At 40.8% G+C, this 17,525-nt stretch overlaps 2 protein-coding genes across 7 annotated transcripts in view; one reads left to right on the plus strand and one right to left on the minus strand.

Annotated features, from left to right (window-relative positions):
• Positions 1-13,912, plus strand: part of ACSL5 (acyl-CoA synthetase long-chain family member 5) — a 31,340-nt gene extending 17,428 nt beyond the window's left edge. For all 3 annotated transcript variants that reach the window (XM_017735185.1, XM_017735186.1, XM_008634415.2), the window contains 20 exons: positions 1,158-1,343; positions 1,892-2,000; positions 2,654-2,718; positions 2,798-2,899; positions 3,218-3,317; positions 4,480-4,658; positions 5,310-5,342; positions 5,541-5,592; positions 6,129-6,202; positions 6,663-6,740; positions 6,951-7,085; positions 7,561-7,695; positions 7,770-7,865; positions 8,398-8,470; positions 9,248-9,336; positions 9,417-9,533; positions 9,973-10,116; positions 11,039-11,140; positions 11,516-11,587; positions 11,978-13,912. In XM_017735185.1, the coding sequence (XP_017590674.1) occupies positions 1,188-1,343; positions 1,892-2,000; positions 2,654-2,718; positions 2,798-2,899; positions 3,218-3,317; positions 4,480-4,658; positions 5,310-5,342; positions 5,541-5,592; positions 6,129-6,202; positions 6,663-6,740; positions 6,951-7,085; positions 7,561-7,695; positions 7,770-7,865; positions 8,398-8,470; positions 9,248-9,336; positions 9,417-9,533; positions 9,973-10,116; positions 11,039-11,140; positions 11,516-11,587; positions 11,978-12,118 (2,052 nt within the window). In that variant the 5' untranslated portion in view covers positions 1,158-1,187 and the 3' untranslated portion in view covers positions 12,119-13,912. The remainder of the gene's footprint in view (positions 1-1,157; positions 1,344-1,891; positions 2,001-2,653; positions 2,719-2,797; positions 2,900-3,217; positions 3,318-4,479; positions 4,659-5,309; positions 5,343-5,540; positions 5,593-6,128; positions 6,203-6,662; positions 6,741-6,950; positions 7,086-7,560; positions 7,696-7,769; positions 7,866-8,397; positions 8,471-9,247; positions 9,337-9,416; positions 9,534-9,972; positions 10,117-11,038; positions 11,141-11,515; positions 11,588-11,977) is intronic.
• The window catches only part of ZDHHC6 (zinc finger DHHC-type containing 6), a 21,311-nt gene continuing 8,704 nt past the window's right edge, over positions 4,919-17,525 (minus strand). For 3 of the 4 annotated variants that reach the window (XM_017735188.1, XM_017735187.1, XM_008634417.2), the window contains one exon: positions 15,741-16,312. In XM_017735188.1, coding sequence (XP_017590677.1) covers positions 16,209-16,312 — 104 coding nt within the window. In that variant the 3' untranslated portion in view covers positions 15,741-16,208. Of the gene's footprint in view, positions 5,189-15,740; positions 16,313-17,525 lie in introns of those variants that run through there. The other variant, XM_017735189.1, reaches the window with a different exon arrangement.

Below are 17,525 nucleotides of genomic sequence, written 5' to 3' on the forward strand. Positions count from 1 at the left end.
GGGGGGGGGAAGGTGCTCTAAGGGCTTATTTTACTTCCCATTATCCTCCTCTGATTCTGTTAGTAATAAATTCACTTTGCAACTTAAGTTGAGCCTGGTTCACCCTTGAAATGTTTCTCCTGGTCCTTATCTCAGTCATGAAGCATTTGTTGTTTTTTTTTTCTTTTCCCTCCTCTGCCCAGCTGTGGCAGGGGAGGGTGAATGAGCAGCTCTTGTGGGTGCCTGGTGTTGGGTCAGTGCCAAACCACGACAGGAGTTTTAACATGACTATTCTGGCATCCCTCTAAAAAGATGTGAGAATAGATGTGTCAGTCTAGAAAGCTTCCAACATACAAATGGTGCAAATGTGATTTGCTCTGTCACTTGGATTTAGTAGTGGGTTCTGAGCTAAAGGAATAAAGTTTGTACATCTGACTCTTCATGATGGAGAATGGAGGTGCCTCTACCTCCCTGCCCTTCACAGAAGATACCCTGGGGGATGCAAGCAGCAGAATTGCTTCTGTATTTCCCAGCTAGACTTCCACTGCACACACTGACTCCCAGGTTACCACTTCCTAGTGGAAAGCAACTTTCACAGTTTTGATTTGTGTTGTTCTCTTTGGCTGAACACACTGTCACTCTGAAATATTTGTCTAGCATGAACAGTAAGAGCAGCTTATCCTGCAGACATATGTGTAAGTGTATCAAACATGTAATTTATCAATACCCTTACTATTTCAGCAAAACCACTTCCTATTGAACACTTATGATATTAAGGAATTTTCTTACTTCCTTGATTCACATCATGGAAGTAAGAAGGCATTTTTTGGTTATACTTGGGGAATATATTTGGGAAATTATATACTGGTTTTCTCCAGGCAGATTTTTTTTTTTTACTTGAGGATGGAAAGAATCTGTTCCTTGTCTGACTTCATCAGGCTTTGGCTTTTTGTGGAGCTGGATGCAGCATAGATTAAGATTTATGGTGACAGGTGACTTGAGATCTCTTAAGAGGCTTAAAACATTGCGTAAGTGTGATTCACTATTGTACCAGGACGCTCCAGGGGCAAACTGATGAAATGATTTGCAGTATTGTTTAACAAGCTACTTAAGTAACCATGGCTCATAAGTAATTAAAGCTTCTAACCCAAGTCTACTAAACCTCCTGTTTGTTTCAGGTTCAACTCTGGCTCCACTGATCCAGCACAATGATCTGGATACTTCAAGTATTATTCTCACCTCTCCCAACACCAGCATTGATCAGTCTTATTGCATTTGGAGCTGTCATCTTCCTGTGGGTGATAAGCAGGCCGAAACCTCTTTTACCTCCTGTTGACTTGAACAAGCAGTCAGTAGGAATTGAGGTAATGCTTTCTCTGCTTGTGGGCATGGTCTGTTTTGGAGCTTAATCTGAATACTGATCCATTCTAACTCTGGGTGTCAGTGGAAGATCTCCTGTCCGATGTGCACAGCCTTCTCTCCCAGGTGTACAACTCAAGAGCGTGGTGGGGAGAAGGGAAGTCTTAAGATGCTAAGATGAGAAACAGCAGCTCCATCCAACCAGGATTAGGTGGGCTTTTTACCAGATAGCTTTGGCTGTCACTGACTTTTTCCTGTGTTTTCAATGCACTGCATCACCTTTGAAACTGGTGATAGACTATATGAATTAAGGCAAGTGCTAGCAACTCAGTCTTAGTCAAGGCCTCTCAATAACCTATAACTGAATGTTAATGTGGGCCATCGAGAAAATTCCTCTGCATGTGACTGAGTAGATCAAAATCAGGAAGGGAAAAGACTTCCCCAACAATGCAATGCTATTGAAATGCTTTAAAGGGGATTGCTGAGAGAATGGCTGAGGAACAAATGACATTTCATCTGTTCTGCACTGTTTCATAACCATCTCTCTTCCTAGAGAGGAGCCAGAAGAAGTGCACTCTTGACAGATAATAACCTGCTTTCTTATTACTTTGAAGATGCTAAAACCCTATATGAAGTTTTCCAGAGAGGAGTTCATATTTCTGGTAAGCTTTGCATCTGGCAGTTAGTACTTGTCTATCACAAGTAAACAAAACTTTTCCAAGATCCTTTTCCTTGGGTCTTAGCTGTGGTAACAGTGCAGGCTAACAAAAGCTTTTCTAGCCTTCTGTAGGGTGGAGAGACAAGTGACCATATTTGTCCCTGTCCCAATTTAGCATTAGTCTTATTTGGCAGACTGGGCAGGAACAAACATCAGAAGCTGAAGATGGTAGAGTTCAGTCAAGAGTCAGCAGATGCAAAGCATCAGAGGAACTGGGTGGGGAAAAACCTCTCCTTTGTCTCATGATGAGAGTTTTCCTGTGAAATTACTGCCTGTTTACAATAGATACGAATTTGTGCATGTCACTTCACAAGTCCAATGCATGGAAATATGTGATGGTTTGCAAGCTATTTCAACCTCACATGGGTTGTGCAATGGAAAAATATCACCAGATCTTAGAAGTATTGCTTGTAAGGATAAAGGTAAGTCTTACAGTCTTGGTTTGGGCAGAGTGCTTAACCATGGACACTGACCTGCACTCCATGCAGTTACCTGAATGTCTGACAGAAAACATTTCCCACTTCAAGTGTTTCTATTGCAGTGTTATGCAACTTCAGTACTGAATTTTGAAATTGCTTTTCTGAACTGTTTCATTAGGAAATGGTGACTGTCTGGGCTACAGGAAACCCAAGCAACCTTATCAGTGGCTGACATATAAACAGGTGAGTATTGTAAGTGACAGATGAATTAATTTGGGGTACTGCCTTGTAACACTAATGTGGGGGAAAAACTACCTTGCAGGTTTCGGACAGAACTAAATACCTGGGATCAGGGCTTCTGCAAAAAGGATGCCAACCATCATCAAACCAGTTTATTGGCATTTTTGCTCAGAATAGACCAGAGGTAAGCAACAAATTGTGTATTCTTTCCTACACTATTCTGACACCTTGGGGTGAGAGGAGAGGCTGTATTTAAATAGTTGCAGGCCACATGAGGAACAATCACAACTTTTTCCTTCCCAATTCCCTTTTTACTGACTGAGCACATACCATTCCAAGCATGTAATAAAATGATCTCTCACAACTCTGATTCTCATGGATGTGCTCCTTACATAGCCCCCCACTGCCATGTGCATGGGCTAGTCAAGCAGTATGAAGTCTGTAGGCAATCCTGTCTTGAGAGCTCCTAGTTTTCCTTAGCTATGCTGTTTTCTCTTTTCAGTGGATCATTTCAGAGTATGCCTGCTATACCTACTCAATGGTTGCTGTTCCTCTCTATGACACTCTGGGACCAGAGGCCATTGTATATATTCTTAACAAAGGTAAATATTGACTTTCACTCTTTCGTAAGGATTTTTCTAGGAAACTTTGTTTTGGGAGGGCTAAGTTCAAGGGAATTTGTAAAAACCAGAGTAGCTTTAACCTTGCTGCTCTTATAGACACTTAATTTGTTAGTTAAGCTGCTTTTCAGGGCACATGGTTCAATGCCTAGAAGAATCCAGTGGGCTTCCTATGTCTCCTAATGTCTTGATTGCAAGACCACTGAAGGATCTGCTAGATCCTGTGGACCATTCTGCAATCAGAGTGCTCAACTATTTGCTACTTGAGATTTTGCAATCTTGAACTCCCACACTGCCAAACAAACAGACAATGCAGACAGACTTGCATGTAAATTAAGACTAGATGTGTGTGTCTGATTTAAAGTTGTAGGATGAAAAGACTGGAGGAGGGAAGGGTAAAGGTATGCCTAAATCTGTTTAATCTATCAGGTTATTGCATGTTCTGTAGAGACAACATCTAGCAGGCCACCATGGAATAAACTGGCAAGGAAGTTAAATAAATCTTCAGACTTTCTTCCCCCAGTCTTAGGAGAGATATGGGGGAAATAAATATCCACTATTGTTACAGTGATCTGGGATTCATCCCATAAAAAGGATTTGCCAAGCAAAATCCCTTCAACAGTTATGGCGGTGAACCTTGGAACGGGTCTTGTCTTGGGATTACACAGCTGTGATTTACCAGTTTAACTGGGAACTGGCAGGCCTAGGCAAATCCAGTTCCTCTGCTGACTTAAAGGAAAACGCTTTTGTAACTGCATCTGCAGGGCAGCTGAAGTATTAACTCAAGAATTTTAGCTACCTCTTTCAACTGGGCCCAAATTTCTTCAGATTTAAGGAAGATGGCTAAACCCAAACAATATCATGGCAATACCAAAAGTTTCACTGTCCATCTTGACTGTGAGAAAAGATATTTCTCTTCATCTCCTCAGCATTTGCCCTCACTTTATATTGCCAGAATCTCAGGTTTGCCCAATCAGTTGTGTGTGGAAGGAGGAACCGTCTTAGCACTGTAAGCCAGCCACTGAATCTGTATGAACAAATGCAAATGGCATCAAACCAATGTTATGTTCTAAAAGTATGTGCTGCTGAGCTGTCACTGGCCTCATGTCTTCTAAATAGACTTCTGATAATTTCTTTTCTGTAGCTGACATAAGTGTGGTGATCTGTGACACACCTGCTAAGGCAGAGGTCTTGCTTAAGAACTGTGAGGAAAAAAAGACCCCATGTCTGAAGATTATTGTTCTCATGGATCTCTTTGATAAAGAGCTCAAGGACAGAGGAGCTAAAGTGGGAATTGAAATTTTGTCACTGCAGGAGGTTGAGGTAGGTGGCTAAAGGCTTCTGGAATACTTTGCCAGCTGGACACCTTGATCTTCTGTGGCAGCAATGACACTTTAATGTAAGGATTACTCGACTGTTGCAGCTGTACCTGAGATCTTGATGAGCAGTCATTTTGAAATTTGATATCTTCAGCTAAATTGAGTTGCAGAGTTCAAACCATTGACTGAAGTTGTGTCTGTGTTGTGGACAGCCAGTAAGCATTAAACCGAAGACTCGCTTAGCTTAATTCCTGATACTGTTGTAACAGGATTTATCAGGCTTCTAAGCTGGCACTCGAGTCTAATTGGAACAGTAAGTGCAAATTACTGGCTGCTTAGACAGCCCAATACTAGGCTTAAGCTTGTATACATGTAAAGAGATGTGCCCTATGTCAAATAAAAGGAAACATCTCCACTCAGGTTTTCCAAATTCCTTAAGTAGTTCTGATCACTTTCCACACATTCAAATGTGTCCTTTTCACACTTGCAGCAGGCAGTTTTTCAGTTATGGGTATTGGATTCAGGAAGACGTACCTGTTTGAATGAGACAGAGTATTGAGAAGCAAAGTAGTAAAACAGTTGTTGCATTTGAAATGCATTTACCTATTCACCTATTGTGCACATCTGTTAAGCTGTGGTTTTTTCTCTAACACAGGAGCTGGGAAAAAACAACATCAGAGAACCAGTTGTAAGTATCTCTGTGAAACAGCTATAGACTTGTAAAACTAGTCTCTGGAAAGACCTCTTGCTATGCTGCTAGTAGAGGAGGCTGGAAGAATTTTTTTTGTGAACCAGAATTCCTGATTCGTCACAGTTAAGAATTGTATATAATTGCAGATAAGCATCATAATCCTTACACTGACTTTATGTGGCTTTTTCTCTCTAGCCTCCTAAGCCTGAAGATCTTTCTGTTGTGTGTTTTACAAGTGGAACCACAGGTAAGAATTCATAGTGATTCTTCCCCACTGAAAGAGCCTCCCTTTGGCAAAAAAAAAAAAAAAAAGAAATCCTAAGAATATGGAAGTAAACAAGTAAATTAGGGCAGTGTCAAACCACTGTTGCATTTTACTTGGGATACTGTCACTACAAGTCAAGTGCACTAGGACAAAGTTTCTTAGAGCTGGGGGCAAGAAAAGCTAAATTCATTTTGTCTGACCCTATGAAAAATGCAGCCTTAATGTAAAAGAGATTGGTTGTTCAACTGTGTATTTTGATCCACAGGAGCTAAAAAAAAATCATGTTTCAGCATTTTCTATGCTACTCCCAAGTGCTCTGCTGTTTCAGTAGCCATCTCTTTTATGTAATATCCATAGCGGAAAGCACTCAGGATGAGGCATATTTGTGATCTCTTAAGACAATGCTTGCTGTGACTGAGCCTAGTACTGAGATAGTTCAAACTGAGCCAGACAAGAAATGGGAAACTGCCAGCAGAAGCAGTAAGAGCCACAGCTCACCTTGCTTGATCTCTCCAAAGGTAACCCTAAAGGAGCCATGCTGACACATCAGAATGTTGTTTCAAATGCTGCTGCCTTCCTTAGGAGCACAGAGGTAAGCTACTGCTAATGGTGATCTCCAGGATATGTCCCTAAGTCATGAAGTCAGCTGTAATGTGGGCATTTTCTGTAAACCATTCACTCCCAGAAATTGATGCTTTCCTAAGTGCCCCATTTTCAATGAGACAATAGTACTGCAAGGAACTTCGTTTGACTTGAATAAGAACTTCTACACAAAAGTTATTCTAGAATGTGTCAGTCCTAAATACCAGGAGTACTAAACCACCTGTTTCATGTCATGCCAAAACATAAAACTAATTTTGATTTAATGTGGCTAAGGGACAGCTGCAAATCTTGAAGAGGTGATGGATGAGCCTGAGCCTGAGTTGCTTCAGTCATTGGAAGTGTCTATCTCAAAGTACTCAAATTGATCCAAACTTTATTTACTTTCTACTTAAAAGTAACTCAAGCAGGCATAGAAAATGCTAACCTACTTCTACTTCCTTTCCCTCTAGAGCACAATTGAGTGTACAAGTTCTGATATTGCCATTTCCTACCTTCCTTTGGCTCACATGTTTGAGAGAGTTGTACAGGTATGTACAGATATATATATATATCTGAGCTTTTATAAATCAAATTATAGTAAAAGACATGTTAGCAACCTGTATGTCCTCAAAACCTATTCACAGAGTAACTTTCCTACAAGTGGACACTGGAAATCATGCTGCTTTTCAGAGACTAATAATTATGGCTAGTGAAGCTAGGAATTCTTCTTGACTAAAGTTAGTCTGGTCAATTTTTAGGCCGTGGTGTACAGCTGTGGAGCAAAAGTAGGCTTCTTCCAAGGAGATATCAAGCTGCTAACAGATGACATGAAAACCTTGAAGCCAACGCTATTTCCAGTTGTACCAAGACTGCTCAATAGAGTATATGACAAGGTACGTGAGCCATTTTAGCTAAATTGTCTTCATGTTCATATATCCAAGCAAGCATACAAATACAAAGCAATATTGAATATGCCATAATATCCCCACTAGTTAATTACCCCTTAGCAGGAAGAATTTTTTAGAATCCTTTCTGAGGAGATGGACAGAGTTCTGGGAGTATAAGAACAGTGTCTCCAGTCATGACTGGGCTACGTTTGTTGCTGTTAAGAGACAAAAACTTTGTTAACTTTTGGAGTGCAAATGAATCAAGTGCAAAGCTAAAAGGATCCCTGTTCCTCAAAGCAATGGCTGTAGTGTTTCAGCAGTAACATGAACCAGTATTGCCTTTCGGGTCACCTTCTAGACACCACAGTGGTGAAGACAGACCCTAGAGCATTGAAGTAAGATATGATGCCTCTTAACAAGACAAGAATGAGAGGTACAGATGGGAGTTAAACTCAAGAGTCACTGGTACTTTTCCTTGCAGATCCAGAGTGGTGCAAACACCCCAGTGAAGCGTTACCTGTTAAACTTTGCTATTTTTATGAAGATGGCTGAAATAAAACAGGGCATCATTCGAAATGACAGCATTTGGGACAAGCTAGTCTTCAAAAAAGTTCAGGCAAGTTATTCTAAGTGTAAGGGAGCTGAGCAATGTACTATTGGAGGATCTGATGGCTTCTTTTTCACTTCTAGGAAACCATGGGTGGAAAAGTGCGTATCATGGTAACAGGTGCAGCTCCTATATCTCCCTCTGTCCTGACATTTCTTAGAGCAGCATTAGGCTGTCAGGTAAGATGAGTTTTCTTTTAAATTAAGCCCTGTTTAACTATGCATAAATGAGTGACCAATGATATAGCTGGGGTCCAGCTCAGCTTGTTCCTGGGGAAACTGCTGTCAGTCTTGGGTATTTACAGACTGCTTCATCTGAGTTAACTGTTACAGGAAAAAAATTCTGCAGGACTCACTTCAAACTACACTACCAAAAAACTATGCTGTAGGCTCTGGGAAGAGGAATAGAGCAGCAGAAATTGGAACATACAGCACTCAAAGTCAGGCAGCTGCCTCTGAGCTTTGTGGCTTATTCTGACAGTCAATGAGCTCCCAGTGTAGCACATTTGAGAACAGAAGACAAGGTGACCGAAGCAAAGTTTGGATAGGTGAACTTTAACACCTGGTTACACAATAAGATCAAGATATCTTAAAGGCAAAGGTTGTTCTGGCTTCCTTCCTAAGAAGAACACTTGACCATGGGCACAGTTGAAACTGAGGCCTTTCAGATCAAGGACTTGATGTTCAAGAATACTCATCCTTTCTTGCACAGATCTTTGAAGCTTATGGCCAGACTGAATGCTCAGCTGGATCCACTTTCTCAATGCCTGGAGACTGGACAACAGGTATGGGAGCTGAGACTTGGAAAGCCTCCCAGAGCTGTCTGCATAAAGGGGCACTCAATACTAGGTGCTCTACTGCTTTCAGTTTAATGAAAATTAAATCATGGATACTCAAACTGATTCTTGGTATCAACAATCACCTGTTTGCTTAATAGATGCTAAAATTCTTGACTCAACCAGATGAGGAACCCTGGTGTAAAGTGTCATAGGTCAGTTTAGACTCTGCCCCAGAATACAGGAAAGGAATAGAGAGAGCTGAGCAAACTGGACAGGGACTTCCCAAATGGCCTTAAGAAACTAGCTTGATCTCCGAAATGACGCTAAATACTCAAAAAATACTCCTAAATACTCAAAAATATTAGACATGATACTTGATTATTTTCCTGAAGGACCTTGAAGATTTAGCTTCTATCTTACCATAAGATAAGTACTGGATATTCTAAAGGCAGACTCAAGTCACCATCGTTGTGAACACAGTAACTGCAGAGCATAATGAGGATGAAATGCAAATGAATACCAGGATCTATGAGAGGGGCTCCTAAGGAGGCAGGAGTGGTTTGTGCTTGGTGTGGTTGATTACAGCAATAATGCTCTAAGTCTTAGAGTCTTAGCTGCTTTTTGTCCCAAATTAACTGTTTGAAAATGGCATTGCAACAACTTGCTTGAACGTTTGATGCCAGACTCCTTTAAACAGTAGTGGTTCTTGTTAAAGCGGTGAACAAAGCCAGTAGGTATATACTATCACTGCAGTCTTTTTTTGTTGTTGTTTTTTTCTCCTAGGCCATGTTGGAGCCCCTCTGGCTTGTAATATCATAAAACTAGATGATGTGGAAGAAATGAGCTACTTCTCTTCTAACAACGAAGGCGAGGTAGGCATTATCTCCTATGCATGTCAGGAAATACTGGAACATAAGACTTGGTGACTAACAGTGTTCTGTACTTGCTATAGGTCTGCATTAAAGGACCAAATGTGTTCAAGGGTTATCTGAAAGACCCTGAGAAGACAGCAGAAGCAATTGATAAAGATGGCTGGCTCCACACTGGAGACATAGGGAAATGGTTGCCAGTGAGTAATTGCTTAATACAAACCATCTCTTGCATGTGAATTCCTGTTACTTCACAGTGATCTCTAAAGATGGAATTCTAGGATAAAAGTCTCTACACAGTAGATTCCCTAGGTAACTCCAGGCAAAGCTCCAAAGACCAATTAGGTTACAAGATACCAAATAACACCTGCTAGGCCTGTAGTTAAGACTATTCTTCACTGTAGAAGTGACATAACAAGGTATCTTGGTTTCTGTCTGGGGAGAATAAAGGAGCTGTCTATCTAATCATGTCCTGAGCTAACTGGAGAAATTAGACAAACCCCTCTCTGTAGAAAGCAAAGACCAGTATGTGGTTTCTAGACTAGTTCCAGATGTACCTTTCATACAAAGCCTGTATACCTTTTCTTATATAAGCAAGACAGGGACTTGGAACTAATGACCTCCACTTTTAACTTCTAGAATGGAACGCTGAAGATCATTGATAGGAAAAAGAATATATTTAAACTTGCACAAGGAGAATACATTGCTCCAGAGAAGATAGAGAATGTCTATATCAGAAGTGCTCCTGTAGCCCAGGTCTTTGTACATGGGGAAAGTCTGAGGGTAAGTGATGTTAGAACTGAGTATCCTGCAAGATTTCCTCCCACAATGAGTCCTGGATGAGCAGGGTACAAATGTATGTATGTACAAGAGTCCTTGAACAAAGTATGTTCCTGAGAGCTGTGTTTATAGGAATATGTTCTCAGACCTACAGACTTCCCAAGTGCCAACTGGCATTTTTGCAAGCTGGGTAAAGGCTAATTACATACTCGTGTGGGATTAGTATGTCAGGTCAGCTCTGTACAGTTTGGATTCATAGAACAGTCCCCCCTGCAATGAGCAGGGACATCTTCAACTAGCTCAGGCTGTTCAGAACCCCATTCAGCCTGACCTTTAATGTTTCCAGGGATGGGGCATTTGCCACCTCTCTGGGCAACCTCTGCCACTGTTTTACCACCCTGACACTTTCAAAAAATTCCTTGTATTTAATATAAATTTACTATCTTATAGTTTAAAACCATTACCTCTTGTCTTATTTCCACAGGCCCTACTAAAAAATTGTCCCCATCTTTCTTGCAAGCTCCCTTTAAGTTTTGAATGGCCACAAAAAGGTCTTCCTGGAGCCTTCTCTTCTTCAGGCTGAACAACCCCAACTCTCTCAGCCCTTCTGCACAGCAGAAGTGTTTTGCCATTCCTTTGCCATGGAGGTGTTACCTATGCTAGCAGAGGCCAGTCTTCAATCTGTAAACTAGCCAAAAGTAATTACTGGATCATTGAGCACACCTGGCAAACTGCGTCAGTACTTCAATTATTGCTGTCACAACTCTCAGTGACTTGGAAATCCTCATGGCTACCTTTGAAACTCTGAAAATGCATGGGGATGTATATGTGACTTGTCATAGAAACACTGTCCACAAGCAAGCTCACAAAGACATTTAGTATGCCTTATCTTGGTCTCAGCCTGACTACTTCCACTTGTTTTCAGTCTTTTTTAATAGGTATAGTGGTTCCTGATGCTGAGATGCTTCCAGAATTTGCAGCAAAACTGGGAGTAAAAGGCTCCTTTGAAGAGCTCTGCAAAAACCCTGTGAGTGGCTTTGTGTTTAGTGGGCTAGAGACAGAATTTAATTCTAAGTCCAATCTTACATTGCTCTGACTTTGCTCTATTCACCTTTTTTTGGTAAATTGAACTGGTTTAATGCTGGGTGAGTCATGCAAACAGCCTTACAGCAAAAACTGGAACTGAGTATAGGTGTCTCTTGCTTCAAGGGCTATCGCTGCTTCCATTTCAATGAGAAGATAGACATGACTTTGTAGTGGCCTTAATATAAGAAATGTTGAATGTTTAAATATGTATTCTTTCCATCCTCAGTTCTCCTTGACTGGGCAAATAGTTATGGTCTTGAGCTACAATTACAGAATGACAGCTTTACCCACTCTGCTTCTGCTGTGCTTCTTCTAGGCAGTGAAGAAAGCTATTTTAGACGATTTGATCAGACTGGGAAGAGACGCTGGCCTTAAATCCTTTGAACAAGTGAGTACTTTCAAGCCTGCTTGTCACCAGCACTTGTATTGCTAACACAATGGCTGGGAGGTCTTAATTCCTGCTACTGACTGTGCCAGGAGGGGCCCTGAGGCAGCTGCCCTCGACAACTGAAGCAGTCAAACACTGGCTGCCTGTCTCTACACCAAGAGACCAGTAGCTGTGCAGGGCAACAGTAGCAGTTGCCAAGAGATAGTGTGGAGGTTCACAACAGGCTGTAGGGGCTGTTCTGGAGTTTCACCCTCTTGTGTCAGCCAAAAAACCAGTTTAGTTACTGGATCTCCTGGGACTGAATTCTTGCACTGAGCCCAAGGAAGCTGGGAAGAACTGTTGTTTGTCTTTTAATTAGGCATTATATGCTAAATTGTTTTCTTTTAATAGGTTAAAGACCTGTACATCCACACAGAGTTGTTCTCTGTAGAAAATGGACTCTTGACACCAACACTGAAGGCAAAGCGAGGAGACCTTGTTAAATTCTTCCAGAAGGAGATTGAGGCCCTCTATTCATCTGTTCAGGAATAAATGGCCAGTTTAATTTAAACTGCATGGAGTAGTTAAATCTGTGACACTACATGGCCTATGGTGAAGACAGGCTTGAGTGGAGAGAAACAGGAACTTAAATTAATTTGTTTCTAGTACCTGAGAAAAATGACTTTTGGATGAAGACAGCTATAGTATAACTGACAATTAGCAGTGTTAACATCCTGTGGGACTGAGCATCACCTGTCTAGGCAAAGCCAGAACTTTCATCTTTCTTGGATTGTGACTGAAATGCAAAAACACGCAAGAGCCTCAAGCCTTTGAAAGACAGCTGTATGAACTTCTCACTGGCAAAAGCAAATCTTGTTTTCCTGCTGGAACTATGAACTCCACTGTGGCTTGTTGTGGATTGATCTGCAATCAGACTGAACTCAGTATGAATTCATGCTAACGTCTGTTTAGCAAACACAAAAGTGAATTTCCTGTTCCTAGTCCTAGACCACAGGGTATAGGTTGTTTATAATGAAAATGAGTAATCTGGCAACAACTGGTTTGCAAAGTACATTTGTCTATAGCAAACAGAGTTCATTCTTTAGGACGCACTGGATCAGTTTTTGCACATTTTCAAGTGAAATGGCAGTGTTAAAGTCTTTACACTTACAAATTTGAGCCTAATAAGTGTGAAACTTTAGCTGTCAATCCTAAGGATATAGGATGCAATAAATTGAGACTGCACAATCCAGCTAAAGCCCGTGTGAATTACTTGTGGCTCTGCTGCAACCACATTGTCAGCTGCCTGGCTCTTTATGGCTAGAACTCAACTGCTGCAGAACACAAACTTGTTCCCTATGCTGTCACTGGTCAGCCACAGCTCCAGCCATATAGTGTAGTGTAGTCCAGATTTGCTCCTGTAGTCCAGCTGCTCCTCTACTTGACTTTCTTTTCCTTGTGTTCAGCACAGGCTGAGCTGAAACAGTGATTTTACCACATGAAATAAGATGTGAGATTTTCTTGTGCTAAAGCTGCTGCTTTAGAAAATTATTTAAGCAAGATGCAAACATTTTCTTACATCTTCCATCAGTCTGCTGTCTCTGCTAAGAGCTCGTCCCTGTCCCTGCAGTAGTCTGCTCTAGCAGTTCAAAAGGCAACGCAGTGCTAGCGAGGATGCAACATGTGGAAGGCATATCTGTAGCTTTCCTAGGCCAGTTTTCTTTGCTGGGTACAAGAATTGTCTTCCCTGTCTTGTTCAGCTAGTGGCTGTTCCGCTCCCTCTTTAATGCTCTTGGTCAGCCATCCCAAAATGAAAGCAAGATTTATCAAAAGATCCACCCCTTGCTGTGAGGCAGCTTTAGTTTTGACTAGTGAAAACAACTGACCCAATTCTGTTTCTAGTCTGGGCCCAAAGACCTTGACATCTGCAGGTAACCATTGTGTCACTTACTGTGCTTGGCAGAAATGTGAGGCTGTAAAGGCTTCTAAGTCTCCGAAAGTGCATGTGTAACTATGTTGCTTATCTTTCCCAGGCTTTCCTTAAAGCAATGTGACATGAAAACACGTGGTGGCCTAATTTTTTTCCCCAGGTGAGACTGGGGAGAAAAAAAAAAGAACCAGAGGGAAGAAGAAGTGTATCCTGATTTTGGACACAAAAATGAGCACGTCAGTTGGGGACAGTAAATCCAGTGCCACTGAGATCTGTAGAAACTCGAGGCTGCATTCTATGATGCCACCTGCTGCAGTACCTGGAAAGTACTTTTGTTGATACAATAAACAGTGATGCTTCCCTGCACAGATGGGCTTGGAGGGTGAATGGCCTGAGCAATAAAACACATACAGCAATTCAAGCGTAAATTGGTCTTAAACTGGTCTCGTGTGCCACTTCTGCCATATGAACTACTTCCACAACATGGATCTGAAGTAAAAACAGGGGCACTTTAGGCATGTTTGCATTGACCTGGTGCAAAAATTACTTCAGGCTATTGTTTGAACACTAGAAAAAGCTACAGCAGGCTTGGAGCACTGTTGTACCTGGTGAAGATTTGAGGTAAGGATGGCTACAGGTACAATGAAGTTCAACTCTCTGCAACTTTTTTTTTGCCATGATACAAAGATTTAGTGCTAAAATAACATCCAGACTTTCCAAGTTGCTTTTAAAAGCACTCATCTGGTCTCCAGTACAGAGATGCACATATGCTGAATAATGAGATATCATAACTAAGACATGATTCACATAAGGCAGATACTTAATATGAACATTGACAAACATTTGTTTAGTTAAATTGGAAACAACTCCTATGCCCTACATCAGGAATTCAACTGCCTGATTTTGGCTCTGAAATCGTATCAGAGTTGCATTCCAAAACCAAATTTATTTTTTCTTTCAACCTCTATGAAACAACTGCTCTGCCTGCAACTTAGTAATTCCTGGCTAGTCTCTTCTTTTCCTGATGCAGGCAGGAAGTGTTCAAAGGGAAATACTGGCTCTTCATTCATAATTTGGTTTTAATGAGGGTCATTATTGCAAGCCTTGCTCTCAAGACAACACTGGAATACTTCTCTAATGCTACAGGCAAGTCAACTGTAAAAGCTGTATCACTGGCTTCCTAGCATGGGGAGTTCTGTTTTTCCCTCCTGGTCACTTGGTCAAATTCAAGAACGAGAGATGCTTAGCTGCCAGCTTCCTCTGCTGGAAGAGAAGCTTCTTTTTGTAATCTTTGGTTCTACAGCCACTGATCAGAAACTACTACAGTTGAGACTATAAGTATTCCAGGTAGTTCGGAGGTTTTTGTGTTAATTTGTACTCACATTCCAAAATAGTTACATCCTTGCAAGTAAGGAAACTACAAGTATGATACACTCCAATACCTCTAAAGAAGCCTGCTTCTAGAAAGTAAGTACTTTGTTTTCACAAGAGGCAAATCACCTGCTTCCAAACTACTAAAACTGAACACTAACTCCCTTGCCACAGCTCAGAAACAGGCTAGGAGTAGGGGTTCACCATCCACACTAATGCACAGCTGGAGGGGACAAAAAACCTGATTTCTGTTAGAGATAGCATCTGAGTAGGAGCATACAAGAGTAATGCTGGCTTGGGGTATGTAGGCATTTCTGTACACGCTTTATATTGTTTAAGAAATGCTCATCTGCCTGAGACAACTCATGCAGGTGGAGGTAAACCAGGTGTTTGCTTAAGACAGTAATTTTCAAAACCTCTCAACCTGGCTGACATGTACCTCTACACCATGAGAGAACAAAACCACCTGCTGCATTTTGGAGACATTTAAAAACACTTGAGCTGGTGTAAGTTACTCCAATTTAAGGTCTTCCTTCTAATAATCCATACTAGATGCTAAATGAAAATTATTTTAAAAGGCTGTTAACAGCTAGTAGCAAATAGACTCACAAAAATTTTCATTCTTGGCTACTGCTTCCTTTCACTCTAAAATGGATCAAGATCTCTTGCGTACAGACTAAGATTTCAGAGGGAGCAGACAGTGCTAGCTGTAGTTTTTGCCATTAAAAGCACAGAATACTCCTATTGCAACAGCTGAAATCTTTTTAACCTTTAAAAACAACTTACAAGGTTAAATCTTTACTTCCCAGTCAGGTCACACTCCCATGCATATAAACTAGTTCTTCTAGGTCTAAGAACAACTGAACCCACAAGTGAATACGAATGTATCATTTATTTGAAGTGGACAATTGACATCATTAAAAGTCACAGGTAACAAATTTTATCTGGAATTTGAATCAGGTGTTTATTTTAAGATTTTCAGGGGCAGCTTCAGAGAAATACAAAAGATAAGCAGCACGCATAACAATCAGATGCGGCTGAGGAAAAAAACCTAAAATCTGAATGCTCAGAATGCAATTCAAACAGAAAAGAACAATCCTGACTTGTGATGAAAAAGATGCATCTTGGAGGCAATCCACTGAATGGCTTCTTCAATTATGTATTGTTTAAAAAGTATGCAAACCATGGCACAGGCATATACAACCCTTTCAGCTGTGAGGAAAAGAAAACCTCATCCTAACATATTCATTGCATAAGTCTAAAGTAATATACAGAAAATTTCAAGTAAAGGATTGTGGTCTGAAGTAAAAATTCCATTTCATATTTTAAAAAATTAGAAGGCTATTTGCTTTTCTTTTCTCCATCCACTGGTTGATCCGTTTCAGAGTCATACTGGCATTTTTCCACACACTTCCTAGGGAACCAGCCTCGTTCTCTTATTCCACCTTAAGACATGAAAAGTTGCATTAACTTAGAACAAAACATGACCCACTACTGAGGAAAAACACAGGACTGCAAGAGACATCAAGCATTTACATAAGTTACTTTCTTCTACAAGGCAGAACATCTAAGTAATTTCTAACATCATTGCCTGGGGATGCATGGATTTTCTCCAACTACTTAAAATGTTTTCAGACATCTCCAAAGTTTTGCAGTGCTCTACCTTCCTTGAGAAAATTCCTCCTCATACCTCTTTCTGTCTAAAAATCAGGTTTACAATTCCTTTTTCTACATGCCAGGGACACAGGAAACAGATAAACTTGTTTACCACTGACTTTCACACAGCTGATGACCATTTGTACATACCCTGACTGTCTCCCATTTCCCACTCCTCTCCAGGTAAACCATCCCAATTCTCTTGGCTTTTCCTTTTAAGTCACATTTTCTATTATTCTAATTATTCTCATTGTTTTCCTCTCAACCCTTTACAGTTGATCTTCCTCTTTCTTGAGATGCAGTAACTGCTTTTACTGGTAAGGAGTATTTCAGCAGAGTCTCTGCCAGTGCTGAGAAGGATGGAAGGTTTCCTTCACGCATCTGGGAAGCTGTATGCTTTTTTCTTTTCTGAAAGTGTTGGCTCATCTTAAGATTATGATTGAGTCTTCTTCCCACAGAAGAACTGCTACTTAATCATTCATTCTGCCATCTTGCTGTAGTGCAACTTTTTATTCCTGCTTATTTATAGCATTTTACTATACATTCCTAACAAAACTCATCCTATTTTTGAAGTCTAGTCTGATCCAGTCTCTCAGTGTTCACCAAGTTCCCCATTCAGGCCACATTTTACCTGATTTAAAAAACCCCCAACATTCAGTAGAACAGATATGTCCTGCTAATCTTAACAATAAGCAATGCAATACAAACTGCTGCCGCGTTCATTTATATCTGATGTCTGAAGGAGTTTATTGGAGTGAGCTGCCAGGGCACTTCCAGCCCACAAAGGTTTCAGACCTCCCATGAAAAGCATGGACTCTTTCAGTGTAGTGACTGCTGGCAGCCTCACTTGTGCAAATATGAAATGCAAATGCAATGAATTAACAATTGTTTGGAAGAAACAACAGAATCCAACACACTCTTTGGCAGGTAGAATTTTAGTTCAGTCCAAAGCAAGAGGTCTGAAGTGAAAAATGAAAAAGCTTCAATGCAGGTAGCTGTGAT

This window comes from Corvus brachyrhynchos, unplaced genomic scaffold, assembly GCF_000691975.1.
Source record: "Corvus brachyrhynchos isolate BGI_N302 unplaced genomic scaffold, ASM69197v1 scaffold705, whole genome shotgun sequence".
Lineage (NCBI taxonomy): Eukaryota > Metazoa > Chordata > Aves > Passeriformes > Corvidae > Corvus > Corvus brachyrhynchos.